Source organism: Balaenoptera borealis, assembly GCF_965194805.1.
Source record: "Balaenoptera borealis genome assembly, chromosome: 15".
Lineage (NCBI taxonomy): Eukaryota > Metazoa > Chordata > Mammalia > Artiodactyla > Balaenopteridae > Balaenoptera > Balaenoptera borealis.
The window spans coordinates 73,372,173-73,387,172 of NC_138871.1; the positions used below are offsets into that span (position 1 = coordinate 73,372,173).

Consider the following 15,000-nt stretch of genomic DNA (forward strand, 5'->3'; position numbering starts at 1 on the left):
GTGGGCAAATGTGAGCCGAAGGTCGAAGAGTAGGAATAATGGAATTACAGTGGAATCGAAGCATAGAGTCCGAGGCAGGGATGCTGGCGTTTGGTTTCAGAGGAGGAGTGGTCCTGTGATACCAAAGTCCTGGATCAGCCATACCTCCAAAAATTATTTTAAGCCCTGGCTAGCTCCACAAGCTTTGGAATCAGGCCAGCTTGGGTACAAGACCGTTTTTACCACCAACTGATCTTAGGCAAGTTGCTTCATCTCTCTAAGCCTGTTTCCTCATCTGAAAATGAGAATCATAGTACCTGCTTCATAGGGCTGCTATGAAGGAGAAATGGAATAATCCCTTTTGGCCAGCCCATGATTACCTCCTGTCTCTGAGATCTAACCCCTAACCCCCAGAGGTGGCCCCCTGCATCTGTCTTTGTACAGTGAAGCTCTGGCCCTTGAGACTGCACTCCCGGGAAACAGTACAGGTGACATAAAAAGTGGCACGAGCTGCTGATCCCACCTGCGTTGCCCAGGTTTCCAAAGCACAGCATAACAACATGGTAGAAACTACCTGGCCTTCTTTCATACCAGGTACTGTCTCCACAGGGCCAGTGATTTTCCAGTGTTAAGAAACTGTTCTGTATGTGTGCGTGTGTGGGTGTGTGTGAGTGTGCAATGTGTGAGGTATGTGTGTGGTGTGTGTGCCTGTGCACGGCGGGGGGTGAGCAGAGCTTCCTGTCAGCCCCTTCCTGAATCGGTCAGATGGGCAAGGAAGAGAGACCGAGCCCAGCTCTTTCTCTGGAGCCCTGTGACCTCAAGGATCAGATGCCCATGTCAATGTCACGGGGCCAGAAAGTTCAGGCATCAGACAGACTGGGTCACACTCTGCACTCTCTCTCTGAGGTCAGGTTCCTTCTTGTGCTGTAGCATTTGTAGAGGAAGTTGAACACTTTAAGCTCTGAGGAGCACATCCTGCCTGAGTGTGTCTGAGCTCTGGCCGTCTTAGACCTCGCGTCTAATCTCACACCTAAGAGGCAGCCAGAGGTCTAAAGAGGAAGTGGAAGGGGGCCTAGCCCTGGGCAGTGGGCTCAGGAGGGGACTGGGCTGGGGGCTGGGAGAAATGTGGGGGGCAGGGCTGCACCTCCTGGTCTCCCTTGAGGTATCTGGGCTTCTCTAGGAGGAGTTGCTGGGGCATCAGGGCCCCCACAGGTTCCTCAACTCTTCCCCAGGCCCCAAACCCACATGAGCCACCTGGCCACTATGGAGTCTCAACTTTTTTTCTCCTCCAAAGGAAGGAAGGAACCCACCTCCCACATGGCATCTCTGGTCTGAGGAAATGCAGACTCTGGGACATATGGCTGATGGGCCATAGCCAGTTTCAGTGACATCAGGCACCCTCCCCTTCCCTCCTCGGGACAGGGCTTTCCCAGGAGGTGGGATGAGAAGGCTGGCCACAGGCAAATTTTACAGACTCAATAGAAGATAAACCCTTTAATTTGTTTCTGAAAAAATGAATCTCAGTGGATCTTTCTTCCCCAAAGACATGGCCTCTAGAAAATGGTGGTTCCTGTGCTTTTATAAGATAAACTTTCAGGGGACTTCCCTGGCCGTCCAGTGGTTAAGACTCCGCGCTTCCACTGCAGGGGGCGCGGGTTCCATCCCTGGTCGGGGAACTAAGATCCCGCATGTGGTGAGGCACAGCCAGAAAAAAAAAAGATAAACTTTTGGAAAAATATTTCCATAAAAATAACGTTTGTTGATAAAAATGATGGCTCTTCAGTGGCTCAGTATCAGTCAGTGTCCACTTCTAGAAAGAGTGTCATCAGCTCAGCTGTACAAAGGGAAAGAGACACCTCATGCCCTGCTCAGTCTATCCCCACCACTGGCCCCATTCGCTCCCTCTGGGGTCTGTTGGCCTCGCTGCATCTGTCTCTCTCCTAATTGGACATCCCAGCATGTCCATCTGTCCCCACTCTGCCCACTCACGTGCTGTCAGCCTCTCTCAGACATCCAGTGGAACATCAGGGAAAACGAGTTCTGTGTGTCTGTCCTGTCAGGTAGCTTTGCCATCCAAGCAGGTTGGTGGGCTTGGTGCTCCCACAGGAAGTCTGCAGACCAGGCTGGTAGGGGCTTCCTTTTTCCAGGAATAGTTGCTACTGGTATGCTTTCCAGGTCACAGGTTGCCTGGAGCTGGGTAGTCAGGGGCACAGGCCTGTCTGAGATGTCCTGCAGTCAACAGGCAAGACATGACAGGCGGGGGTCCTGGAGCCCAGGCCACTCTCTTCAGGAGAGCCACTGAAGACGCCATATCCCAGGGGAAAAGACGGGTCGTGTGTAAACTGTGAAGCAGGGGTGCCGAAGGGCTGAGAAGAAAGGGGGGCTTGGAGCCCAGAAGACGCTGCTCCTGCCGTTCCAGTTCACAGGAGTCTCAAATTCAAGCGAGGCTGTAGCTGGTCCTCCTGTCGGAAAGGGAAGAAGCCAAAGGGAAGGATGAGGTGGGTGGGGTCCCATGGAAGTGTCAGTGGCTGCTCCTTGTCTCTCTAGCAACTCCTCCCCTTCTCAACCCTGTGAAGGAAGCTAAACCCCTGTTCTTCCAAGTCCCACCAAGCAGTTCCCCATCCACGTGTTATTCCCCGAGTGTAGCGCATGATCTCAGTAAGATGGGCTGGAGTCCCAGGCCGTCCACAGCAAGCAGTGAGGGACCCATGACAAAGCCACTTCCTGCCTGTCGTGCGTGGTCCTCCGTATCTACATGGACTCGTGTTTGTAAATGCGTGAGCATCGGCAAAAACGTGGACAAGGCTCGTGAACGTCTGCTGGACCAGACGTGTTGACGCTGCAGCGCCTGCTTGGCCTCAGGCTCTGGGCTGAGCTCTTGGGACACAAAAATGAAGAAAACAGACCCAGCTTTCAAGGTCCCCACAGTCTACTGTGAAAGCCAGACAGTGGGCAGATGGGATCGGTGGTTCGCAGGGGGAAGAACAAGGTCAGAGAGAGCTGCTCAGTGCAGCCTGCGGCGGGGAAGAGTGGAAGACGACTCCCAGGTTTCGGCTCCCAGGCTGGAACGTGGTGCCATTCACTGGGACCGGGGCACAGCAGGAGCAGCGATTGCGGAAGAAGATAAATTCAGTTTGGGGCCCATTAAGACTGACTGCCATGCTTGTGGGACATCAGGTGGAGATGACCAAATGAGAGCCGTGCACATCTGCCTGCCTCCCGGGCGTTGGCAGCCCTCCTGTGTATACCCGTGTGCGAGAGGTGCCTACCTCCCAAGGGAGCGGGAGCTGGTCCGACTTGGCACCTTTGGAGCGGGGCTGACCATGAGGATACACAGACCGATGAGGATCATGCAGGTGGGCACCGCACCGATGAGGACCTTGAGGGTCACCACTACCTGCTCCGCCTGCTTGCAGGCTCCTGACTCATACCCCGCGAAGCTGGGGAAACACCATCCCACGCATCCAGCTCAGAGCCTGGCTTCCTGACGGAGGGGTCCCAAACGCCCAACCACCATGCTATCCTGAAACTTGGATAGTTTCCTGGCCAGATCAGCCTAACTATGGGGGATGGGAGTGTGAGGGAACGAACAGACCAGGGAGGAGTTCAGAGAAAGCTGAGAATGTGGGAAGCAGAGGCTTCAGAAGGGGTACAGCCACCAAGAAGGGTCCCTCCCAGTCATGTGCACAGAGAAAGCTAGGGTGGAGGTTCCCACACACCCTCCGGACCCACGGGTGACCCCTGGCTGGCTAAGGTGGGGGACTCTGCCCTTTGCTTCCCACACCACTAGCCTTCTGTGCCTCTGGTACAGCCCAGCTCTGTGACTCACTCCAGGCTGAGAGTGGAGATGCCCAGGGCGCCTGCACCTGAAAGCTTGGTGAAGAAGACATAGGATGAGTAGAAGATGGTCTCCAGCCCTGGGCCGTGCTGGTGCTGCAGCTGGAATTCATCCACCACATCTGGAAGCATGGACCTGGGGGAGGGGACTGCAGAATTATCCCTTTTATCCCCTCAACAGCCACCAGCCTGGGAGCTCTCTGGGGACAGAGAGTGAGTCAGATTCACCCCTGGGTCCCCGCTGCCCAGGACCGGCCCACAGAGAGTCAGGCAGTAAGTGTGCTTATATTTCCCCAACACACAACTGTCCACCAGTCCTCCCGCCTGGCACTCTTTCAGGAGGGCTCCACAGATGGCGCTGGCAGCCTCCATCTCCCGCAAGGGGGAGAGCCCCTCCCCAGCACAGCCTGTGCACAAGGGGCCTGGGACAGCGGGTTGATGTGAAGGAGGGATACCCAGTAGGAAGGACGTGAGGCTCCCACTCCCATTTCCCTTCACCCAGCCTACCAGGGTAGCAGCAAGGACACAGCAATGCTCACGCCAGATACAAAGGCCACGACGTATGCCACGGGTGCTGTGGGCACAGCAGCCAGCAGGATTGCAAATGGCACCATCCCCTAGGGAGACAGACACACTAGCTGCTCCCTCCACCTGCACCCCCCGCTCAACTGCTCTTTGATTCACACACTCACTGCTTTACTGATGACCCCCTGCTCCTGGTCCCGTGCTAGGCACTGAGCACGCGGTGAATATAGACGCGGCCCTGCCGGCCCCCAGGAGGCTCAGGCTCCAAGGTCACTGCCCCCCCCAAATCCCTCCAGGCCTTGCTTCCTGCCTCACTCACAAAGATCCCGAAGGCCGACATCCTCTTCCCAAATCGCTGCAGAACCCACTCCCACATCGGGGTGCTCAGCACTGCCGAGACCTGTGAGCAGACAGAATCATCACAGCCCAGGACACGCCGCCAGCGCCTCTGCCAGGCCCTCAAAGCCCTGACTTTTAGGTGGGACGCTCGACGTTGACCTTGCCCCCTGGTTGGAAACAGTGGCTGTGAACTTTATGACCCTGGCCCCAATTCCACCCTCTGCTGAAATGCAGGTGACCAAGACCACAGCAGAGTCCAGAACACTGACCACCGGAAGTCCGGCTACGTGTGTCATGTCAAGGATCACACATCCCCAACTCAGGCCCCCGAGCGCCCTTGCCTCTACCGCCCCAGGTCCCCTCACCAGGATGGTTAGCACCAGGCTCTGCACATGGTCATGTAGCCGGGAGGCGTGTGTACAGAACAGGACCAGGTAGCTCTGCTCCACCTGAGGAGGTCGACAGCAAGTGGGCATGTATGGGAAATGGCAGAAACGTGGAAGTCAAGGGCAAGGCCAAGGTCTCAAGTCTGGCCTCCCCTTTGGAACCTCAAGCGTCCGGTTCCTGCCGCCATCACGCAGTCCCCTCCCCAACAAAGGACGCTCATCCCTGACACAGGTATAAACGCCATTCCTAGTCCCCCTCCCAGGCACAGCTGAGAACCACCCCAGACACCGTCAGCTTCCTGGTGTCTGGGCCCTGACCCTGCCCAGCCCCACAAGCTCTAGGCAGGTTTCTCTCCTCCCAGCACCAGCCTCGCCGGGGGGTTGCCAGCCACTGGTTTCTCTCTGGTGCGGTGGGGACGAGAGACACCTGAACCTACGCAGGGTCAGTATGGCCAGAGCCAAGCCAGTGGGCATCAGCCTGGCCAGAGGTACCTGAACGGCTGCCGAGATGAACAGGAAGGAGATGACCAGCTTCAGGTAGGGCGGGTGCCGGACTGTGAGGCGTAGCCCAGCCAGGAAGCTCAGGCCCTGGCCGGAGGCTCGGGGAGAAGCATCTGCAACACGGGAAGGGGACATCTTGGCTTGGTGGAGTTCAAAACCAAAACCCACGCCCAAGAGGAGCCCGGCTGCAGCTTCTGCTTCCCACACTCTGCCTGCACCCCGCACCCACCTGGTCGCTCCTTCACCCCCAGGCAGAGCAAACTACTGCACACGGGGTAAGTCACAGCAACCACAGTGGCTGCAATGCAGTAGAGACGAGTCTGTGGGACAGGACAGAACTTCAGTGGGGGCGATGTCTCCAACCCACGGAGCGGGGGATACCCAGGGGCCGGGCAGGAGTACCTCCCAATGGGAGCAGAGGGACCCTCGGCCCAAGCCCAGGGATGCTGGGTGCCCCCCCTCCCAACCAGCCCAGCAGGAGAGGGAGATCTAAGGGCCCAGAGTGGTCCTTCTGCTGACCCTCCGCCTCCTGCGGGCATCCATGCCACCATGGGTCTAAGCCCCCTTCGCCTCTCTCTCTCTTTTTATTAAGCAAACGTTCATTGGGGCTGATTTCTGCATGCTAGACCCTGAGGTTACGTTGATGAATAAGTGATCCTGTGCATCCACAATAAGGGGCTTGGAGTGGGTGGGGAGACAGATCCATGAGCAGACAGTGTGATGCATGATGACGCAGATAAATGTCAAAACCAGAACGGTGCTACCTAACATTCAGAGGAAGACACATCTGTAATAAAATACATTTAAGGCATGCATGGGAGTAACAGTCACCCAATTCAGGATAGGGGTTCCCTTTGGTGTGGGAAGAAAGAGGGAGATGGGCAGGGCTTCTTCACCAGCGTGGATCCAGCACAGTTGCGCAGGGTCCCACATTCAGAAGGCACTGCACCTGGGAGTTAATGCTCTGCTGTCTTGAAATTCGTGATGATTTTATCTATGAATTTGTGTTTTGTAAGTGAAGTCGGTGGAACAACAGAGCTGGAACTACCAAGAGGCACCTGAATGCTTGCCTTGGCTCACACGAGGCTCTACCTCCCGGGGGGGGGGTGGGTTCTCAGCCTCCTGCTCCCTACTTCTTGGCATCCCAGGCCCCGCCCGGCCTCCTGCTCCCCAACCCAAGGCCACTGCCACCCTCTGTTCCACCCTCACCCAGACAGTGACCCAGTAGCTTTGGGGAGGGCACTTGTAGAGGCCTCAGTGGGGCCTAGGCATGGAAGCGGGGAGGGTAAATCTGCAGGTCGCAATTCCTCTGATCCCAGGCTCATAGCACCATGATGAGGTTTGAGGGCAACTGGGCAGAGTCTCTCCCCGACCCAGATTCAGGCAATCCCTAGATTGGGGCAGTAGGCCATGGGAAGGGGAAACTGACTTCCCCACTCTCTCTGGGGCTCTACAGCTTCATTTTGCACTGTACTCAGGCAAATTCTGTAGCTGGGCTACAGATGGGTCTGGGGATGGGTGGGTACACAAGGACTTCATTGTAATGTTTTCTTACGGGTGGTGAACCATGGGTGTTGGTGGTATTATTCTCATACCATTAATTCCCAAATGTTGGTGGAGGTGAGTGATGTCATTTGCTTAAGGAGAAAGGGCTGGGTGGGGGGGGGGGATAGAAGATGAACTTGATGGATAAATAGATGCACGTCCCCTAATTGCTGAAAAGGGACCTGCTTTGAGAAGACAGGAAGGGGTACTAACCCTTTCACACTGGGGGTGGGGTTGGCGTCGGCAGTCGCCCGTTCAGGGATGGGTAGGACTGGTCATAGGTCAGGTTTTGCCCAGAGCTCTGCCAGGACACCAAACCGTTCTGCTGTCTCTCTCCCCTGTCCCTGCCTGTGGCCCTTCCCCACCCCTGTCCCTTCTCTGGGGTCCGCCTCCTCCCCTCCAGATGGCCTGCTGATCTGTTGTTTGACTCCATGTTTAGAAGGCACCCAGCAGAAGCAGATTTAGCAGGGAGGATGGAGGGCATGGGCTCAGCTACAGGACCAGGGAAGGAATGAGAGGGCCTGGTGTGCAGAGCTGAGCCCCCAAACAACCATGAAGAGACCTGGGGGAGAAACAGCCCTGGAAGAAAGAAGTGACCCCGAAGCGGGGGTCCCAGGGGGTCCGGGTAGCCTGGGCACTCACCGCGTTGGGGGAGACGGCCACTTGTCCTGGGAGTGCAGTCTCCTTGCACCTGTGGGACCCGTGGGCACCAGACACGATGAGTCCATGCACAGTGGCTCCCATCAGCGTCCCCGCCATCTCCAAGGTCATCCCTGGGACACAGCGTGGAGCAAGGTGACAGCTCGTGGGGCCAGGGGCAGAGCCATCCCACCCCGCCCCACCCCATGCCTGCCTGCACTCACGGTACACGGTGGCCGAGTCCCGCTCCCTGGGGCTGGGGCTCAAGAGCATGGTCAGTGCCGTGTAGGGCACCTGGAAGAACTGGGGCACCGGGCAGAGCTTAGGATGGCGCCTACCGCCAGACTGCCAACCCAGGCCAGCAGCTTCCCGAGGCCAGGCCTGCGCCAGGCTGGCACGTCCCCACTGATCCCCTCAACCCGGAGTTAGGGGCTGAGGCTGAGGGACAGGAGGGGCACCCAGCCTAGAGCCCACGAGAAAAGCTAATGGTCGGTGGCCACCTGGTAAGCAGGTGGGCAGCGGGGACCTGGACCCCTACCCCCAGCACACACACACTTCAGAGGGGCCTCCAGCCAGCACTGGGGTTCCAGGAGTCCAGGCCGAGGAAGAAGGCCACCTGCTTACCGTGGCCAGGGCCTGGAACAGGCAGTAGAGGGCTGTGTACCAGAGGCCTCGCAGGCTGGTGAAGGGGGGCAGGAACCACAGGAAGAAGGAGGCCACGGCAATGAACGGCGTGCAGCCCAGCACCCTGTGGAAGCACAGCCCAGGTGGAGCGCCCCGCGGCACCAGGACAGAGGACGCAAAGGGTGGGCCTGGAGCAAGCTCACCCCTCTGGCCTCGAGCTCTTGGCCCCTGGAGAAGCCCTGGGCTGGGGCTCTCAGGGTGGGAGCCATGGAGGGGGAGAGGTGGCCAGGAGTGGGCACTGGGGCACTTAGTGGCTGGGTGGTGCCTTTCCCTGTTCCCAGGGCCCGGGGGCACAGGCAAGTCACATCTTCTCTGTGAGACCTTCCAAGACACCCAGCTCAGCCTGGCCACACTCCTAGACCCTCAGGGCCAGGCCTGCAACTCTTGGAGGGTTTGTCCAGCTCCGTGCCACCAGGTGAGGGAGAGGTCTCTGAACACCTGCATGACTCAGTCAGACCCAATCCATTCCTGTCACCTACTGTCCAGACTTGTCCTCTAACCATCCACTAAGAAGCAGATGTGACAAACACAGGGACCTCAAGCCAGGGGTGGGTGCCAGGATCCTGAGGACCATGGGGCTGCTCACCAGGGCATGAGTCGTCCAGACCCTGTCCTCCTGCTTCTGTTGATGAAGAACCCAGCCAAAGGGTCGGCAGCTGCCCCAGACACCTTCCCTCCAAACAGGACAAGTGACACCTGGGCAGCAGGGATCTGAAAGGGACAGGGGAGGGGACAGCCAAGCCCGGCAGAATCAGAGAGGGTGTCTAGGCCTGCCCGCCCATCAGGAGGAAGATCTGGGAAACTGGCAGGGGCCAGAGCCACGGTGCAAAGGCTTTTTGGTCTCTTCCCCAGGACAGGAATCCAGAAGGCTCCGAGGGCTTATCTGCACCAGTAGAGAAGGGGGAGGGAGTGATAGCTGTACCCTAGCACATTCCTGTTATACTTATGCCCAGTCACTTTTGGAGAAGACTTGAGAGATCCTCCCCTGAAGGGTTCAGTGCAAGAAGGGTGCACTGAAGCTGACAGTCAAAGGCAGACCTTGTGTTTCACAATGAAAATGTTTTATTGATTTTTCTGATTACATAAATGATACACTCATTATAAACACATTCAAACAGTACAGAAAAATATTGAGCAAAGCTCATCTGAAATCCCACCATCCTGAGACAACTACCAGGAGCATTTTGATCATCCTTTCCTGCATTTCCTTATGTGCATTTGCAATTTATAATTTTACACAAATGGGATCATATCAGTGTCATTTTAAAAAATCACAGAAAGATAAATAAATAAATCATAGATACCTTATCAAAAAGTTCTTTTTTGTTTATCCTCTATCCTCCACCATTCCCTCCTATAGCCAACATTAACACACTGGTGGATATCCTTCTGGAATTTACTTTTTCCACGCTCATCCTTTAATCATGTACAGACATATATACATCCATATACCCATGCACCCACATATATGGGGCATGTTTTTGTTTTGCTAAAATAGGATCATTTTATATACCCTTCTCTAAAACTAACTTTTCTCACTTGACAGTGCATCATGGAAATCCTTCTGAGTCAACTGGTATAGATCTAACTCATTCTTTTGAGTGATTACACAGTAGTCCACTATGTGGATATAGCCCAACTTATTTTCCAACTACTTCTGTATTTTGGGGCATTCATGTTGTTTCCCACTTTTCCACTACAAACAGCCTGCAGTAAACATCCTTGAGGAGGCTGCCCTCAATAGCATTTGGTTTTTTCTCAAGCTTGGGTCAGAAGTACCATCTACCAAGGATGATGGGGGTGGAAGTAAAGGTGGGGTGAAAGGACCAGACACCAAGGAAGACGGAAGCAGGGGGCCCCCGAGGCTGCTGCCCACACTCACCTGTGCCACATCGAGCAGGAAAAGTTGCAGGTAAAAGGCTATGGCGCTGGAGGCCACCTGGTTGGGGACCCCTCCAATGCCGTAGCACACCTTCGTACAGAATGATAGGCGACCAGCTCCACTGTCCTGGGGGAGACACAGGAGCTAAGCCCCCATAGACACACAACAACTCCCTCCAGCCCCTTGACTTCCAAAAGCATCCTAAGGTCTCTATGTCTTGAAGGCTTTTCCAGCAACCTCTCAGTCCTAATTTGTCCCAAATCATCTTAAAAGGAAGTGAGACAGAAAAAGGAAAAAAAAAAAATCCTAAACCATGACCTCTAAGCATTTCCAGGGGGAAGTTCTTCCTTATATTTCCCCACAGTGCTTCCTGCTGCAGTCTGTTTTATTTTCCGAGTCAGCAAGCCAGAGTGAACTGGGGGTCAGGAGGCCCCTAACTTTGCCACCAGCTTCCTGTGTGGACTTTGAATAAATCACTTTATCTCTCTAAACGTCATCTGTCAAATGGATATTCCTGCCAACTTCAAGGGATGTTTTGATGAGCAAATGAGGCAATGGCTCCGGGAGCTGATTGTTAAATATTCGGGACTTTTGCAAGCCAGTGGTTACTGGCAGCCTGAAATCGGCCATGGTGAGAGTATTTACACCACAGAAATCAGTAAACAGCAAAAATCAGAGGTTTTTTTTTTTTTTTTTCTGGAGAGACTGTTTACCAACCCACCACTAAAATGAAGTAATGCTTATGACCCCAAATATATGTGTGTGTGTACACACACACACATACACACACATATGTGTGTGTGTGTGTGTATATCCCTATATATATATATCCCTAAGCTACCCAGTGAACTCCAGACTCGAAATTAAACTGTCTACTTACAGTCCCACATGGTTGCCAAACAGGCATTTCAGCTTAGCATGGTCAAAACACAGCTCCTGATTTCCATCCCATTGTCCTAACCTCTTAACCCTATTGTCCCCATTGCATTAAATAGCCCCAATGTCCACTCAGCAGCTCAGGCCACAAACCTAGGAGTCATCCTTGATTCCTCTTTCCCAATTCCCCTGTCTAATCTATCAGTGAGAGCCTCCTAAGTGGCTTCTCTGCTTCTACTCTCGTTCCCTACTATCCACTCTCCATCCAGCAGCCCAACTGATCTTTTCATAACATAAATCAGATTGTGTCTCATCTCTGCTTAAAACCCTCTAACAGGGCTTCCCTGGTGGCGTAGTGGTTAAGAATCCGCCTGCCACTGCAGAGGACATGGGTTCGATCCCTGGTCCGGGAAGATCCCACATGCCGCGGAGCAACTAAACCCGTGCGCCACAACTACTGAGCCTGCGCTCTGGAGCCCATGCTCCGCAACAAGAGAAGCCACTGCAAGGAAGAGTAGCCCCCGCTCGCCGCAACTAGAGAAAGGCCACCCGCAGCAACAAAGACCCAACGCAGCCAAAAAAATAAATAAAAATAAAATAAATAAATTTAAAAAAACAAAACAAACAAAAAACCCTCTAACAGCTTGCCATTACAGTTTGAATAAAACTCCAAGTCCTTCCCATATTGCCTACAGGAGCCCACCCAATCAGCCCCCACTCTCTTTCCCACCTCACTTCAGATAGCTCTCTTCAACCATGGTAGCCTCCTCCTTCTTGTTACTCAAAACGACCTTTTCTGTTGCTGCCTCAGGGCCTTTGCACTTCCTGTCCCTTCTGTCTGGAAGGCTCTTCCTCCCAGTCTTTGCAAGAGCTGACTCCTTGCCATTCAGGCTGAAGCCTAATGCCATCTCTTTAGAGAGGCCTTCCCTGACCACCCAAATCTCTCTCTCAATTGTACTTACTACAGGATATATTCTTATTCATTTCCTGCCTCTCCCCACCAGCATATAAACTCTCTGAGAGCATGAACTATATAACTTTGATTCACCACCATGTCCCCAGTACCTAGAACAATGCTGGGCATATAGACACTCAATATATAAATTTGTTAAAAGAATAAATGCCACGAAGACACTGTGGAAAGTGCTATTTCTTCCAAAGACGCTGGGAATCCTTCTTTTTCATCTTTTGCCCGGGGATGGGAGGGGGAGTGGAGAGGACCACGGCTTCACCCATTTTTGTATCTTGCCAGACACCCCAAATGAAAGGAAGGTCTTCGCAGATAAGGTTTATCAAGTCCTCTGCACTCTTCCTACCCACACATGAGGCAGGATGTGGTCTCCTTTTCTGATATTTTTGTGAACACTATTTCAACTTCCAGAAAGCTTAACAACAGGCAGAATCCAACATGATAGCTCTCCCCCCACCCTGCCCCCTCCATAATGGGACTCTGGTTTCCCACGAAACATACCTATCAAGTTTCTGATACATAGAAGGCCCTTGAAACAGACATTCCAGCTGAAACGAGGTATATGATAGAATCTCGGAATCTTGAGGAAGACAGTTTTACCTACTTAAATCATAAGCCCTTCACAGTCAACTGAGATCAAGTTTCAGAGTTAGACAAATTCGACAAATTTGAATGCAAATTCTCTGCCATTTCTAGCTGTGTGACCCGGGACAAGGCACTCAGCGTGCTGAGCTTCATTTCCTCACATTTAAAATGGGGATAATACACCTCACAGAGTTGCTATGAGAATTAAATGCTAGCGTTTCATGGACCATGTTTCCCCTCTAGCCATTCATCTCACCCTGAATTTCTAAATTTCCCTGGGAAGTGAGAGTCCCCAGAGGGCCTCTTAATCTCGCTTTTTCTTGGAGGCCACAATCTTTCGCTCCGAGGTGCCGGAGAGGAAGCACTGAGTCAGCATAGGGAATTGAAGCCACAGACAGAATGAACGCGTTGAGCACAGGGCGGGCAGTGGGTTTTTGCATTCGGCAGGAAAGTTCAGACATCCTAACTCCTCTCCAACACAGCCACCCTGAATGACATGCGCCCCAGCCCCATCCAGGGGGTGGGGGGAGGGGGGATGCGAGGGGCTGAGGGCGCCCCTAGGTTCCCGCCTGCCCGCCACCCTCACTTGGGAGCCTGGTTGCCAGAAAGGACATCTCTAGAGGCAGTCTCCTCAAGGACAGCCTGGCGCCTGGAGGAAGCCAGGTTTGAGAGGGTCGCTGTGGCTGCCCGCAGCACCTGCCCGGAGACGGGGGAAGGGAGGCAGCCTCCTCACGCACAACTCAACGTCCTGCCTGCCCAGGGTGCAGGGGACCTGGGGAAGACCTGGAGTGTGGCGGACAAGAGCCCTAGACTGGCCCTGGCCCTGCCGGTCTAGGTGAAGGAATCAGCAGCTTACTTCGCTTGCCTAGGACTCGGTTTCCCATCCTGTTCTCTTTGGGGCTCCCGAACACCCTCAAGCCTCTCGGCTCTAAACTGTCAAACCCCACCAGGGGCAGTTCATTCAACAACCTGGAGGCTTGCCCGGGCTGGCTGAAGGCCTACGCCCAGACGCCCGGAAAGTCCCCGGGGCCCCTCCGGCCCAGCGCCCGCTCTGCGCCTGGCTCAGCCCCCGCGCCCCTCGCGCCCCTCGCTTTGCGCTCACCGAACCGGGCTCCAAGGTGTGCGCTTCCGGCGGGGGCGGCGGCGGCGTCTCAACTGGCGGGGCCGGGGTCCCTTCGGGGGACATTGCCATGGCGCACGGCTGCACGCGCACTGCGGCCGTCGCCCTCGGTGTTATCGCCCGGCCGCCCCGGCGGGGAGGGCGGCTCCCGGGCCGAGAGGGCGCGGCGCGAAGAGGGGCGGGCTGGCGGGCGCGCCCCGGGCCGGGGGCAACGCGCGGGAAAACAGGGAAGCCGCGAAGTGCGCGGGTTCGGTTTCCCAAAGTGAAAAACGCCAGAGCCCACATTTGCCGGGTGAAAGGCTGGCAAGTCACTCGGGACCGTCTTCTTTGGGGTAGGTCTCCGAGGGAGTGAGAGCCAGCGGCCGTTCGCGCTAAACTCGCCTGCTAAATCCTCGTGAAAGTCGACAAACAAGTTCACTAGAAAAACGAAGCAATAGAATTGACCTGCTCAGACTATGACTGAGTAGGCTTACAACCCTCTTTAAAAAATTGATATAGGATGCCCGAAATACACATTCTCCAGCCTCATACAGATAATGGGTATAGCCATGTAACTAAGTCCTGGCCAGTGAAAAAAAGCTGAGTGGTGTAGGCAATTTCCCAGAAAGGTCCTTAAAAGGGAAGGGGTCACATCACATACAAAAATTAACTGAAAACCCATCACAGACCTACGTGTAAAGGCTAAAACTATAAAACTCTTAGAAGAAAGCAGGAGCATATCTTCATAATCTTGGGTTAGACAAATGTTTCTTAGATAGGATGCCACAAGCATAAGTTGGACTACATCTAAACGAAAAACTTTGTGTTGTAACCTATGCAACCAGTGAAAAGACAACCCACAGAATGGGAGGAATGTTTGCAAATCGTAAGGATTTGTACTGGAATATATAAAGAACTCAAAACTAAACAGTAAAAAGATAGCCCAATTAAAAATTCGGCAAAGGATTTGAATAGATATTTCTCCGAGATAGACAAATGGGCAACCTCATGTCATTAGGGAAATGCAAAACTACAAGATACCACTCCACTAGGAGGGCTATAATTATATAAAAAGACAGTAACAAGCATTGGGGAGAATGTGGAAAATCATACATTGCTAGTGGGCATGTAAACTGTGCAGGTGCTTTGGAGA

At 54.1% G+C, this 15,000-nt stretch overlaps 1 protein-coding gene across 1 annotated transcript; it reads right to left on the minus strand.

Moving 5' to 3' along the window:
- Positions 1 to 1,460: 1,460 nt before the first annotated feature.
- Positions 1,461 to 14,974, minus strand: MFSD2B (MFSD2 lysolipid transporter B, sphingolipid). Its single transcript, XM_082358453.1, has 14 exons — positions 13,851 to 14,974; positions 10,318 to 10,443; positions 9,022 to 9,146; positions 8,376 to 8,499; positions 7,976 to 8,054; positions 7,755 to 7,885; positions 5,797 to 5,887; positions 5,559 to 5,680; positions 5,046 to 5,129; positions 4,661 to 4,741; positions 4,324 to 4,433; positions 3,809 to 3,952; positions 3,249 to 3,419; positions 1,461 to 2,441 (listed from the first exon to the last, which is right to left on the minus strand). Exons 1-14 carry the CDS (start codon positions 14,151 to 14,153, stop codon positions 2,417 to 2,419), a joined length of 1,716 nt encoding a protein of 571 aa, XP_082214579.1. The 5' UTR covers positions 14,154 to 14,974; the 3' UTR covers positions 1,461 to 2,416.
- Between the last annotated feature and the right edge of the window lie 26 nt (positions 14,975 to 15,000).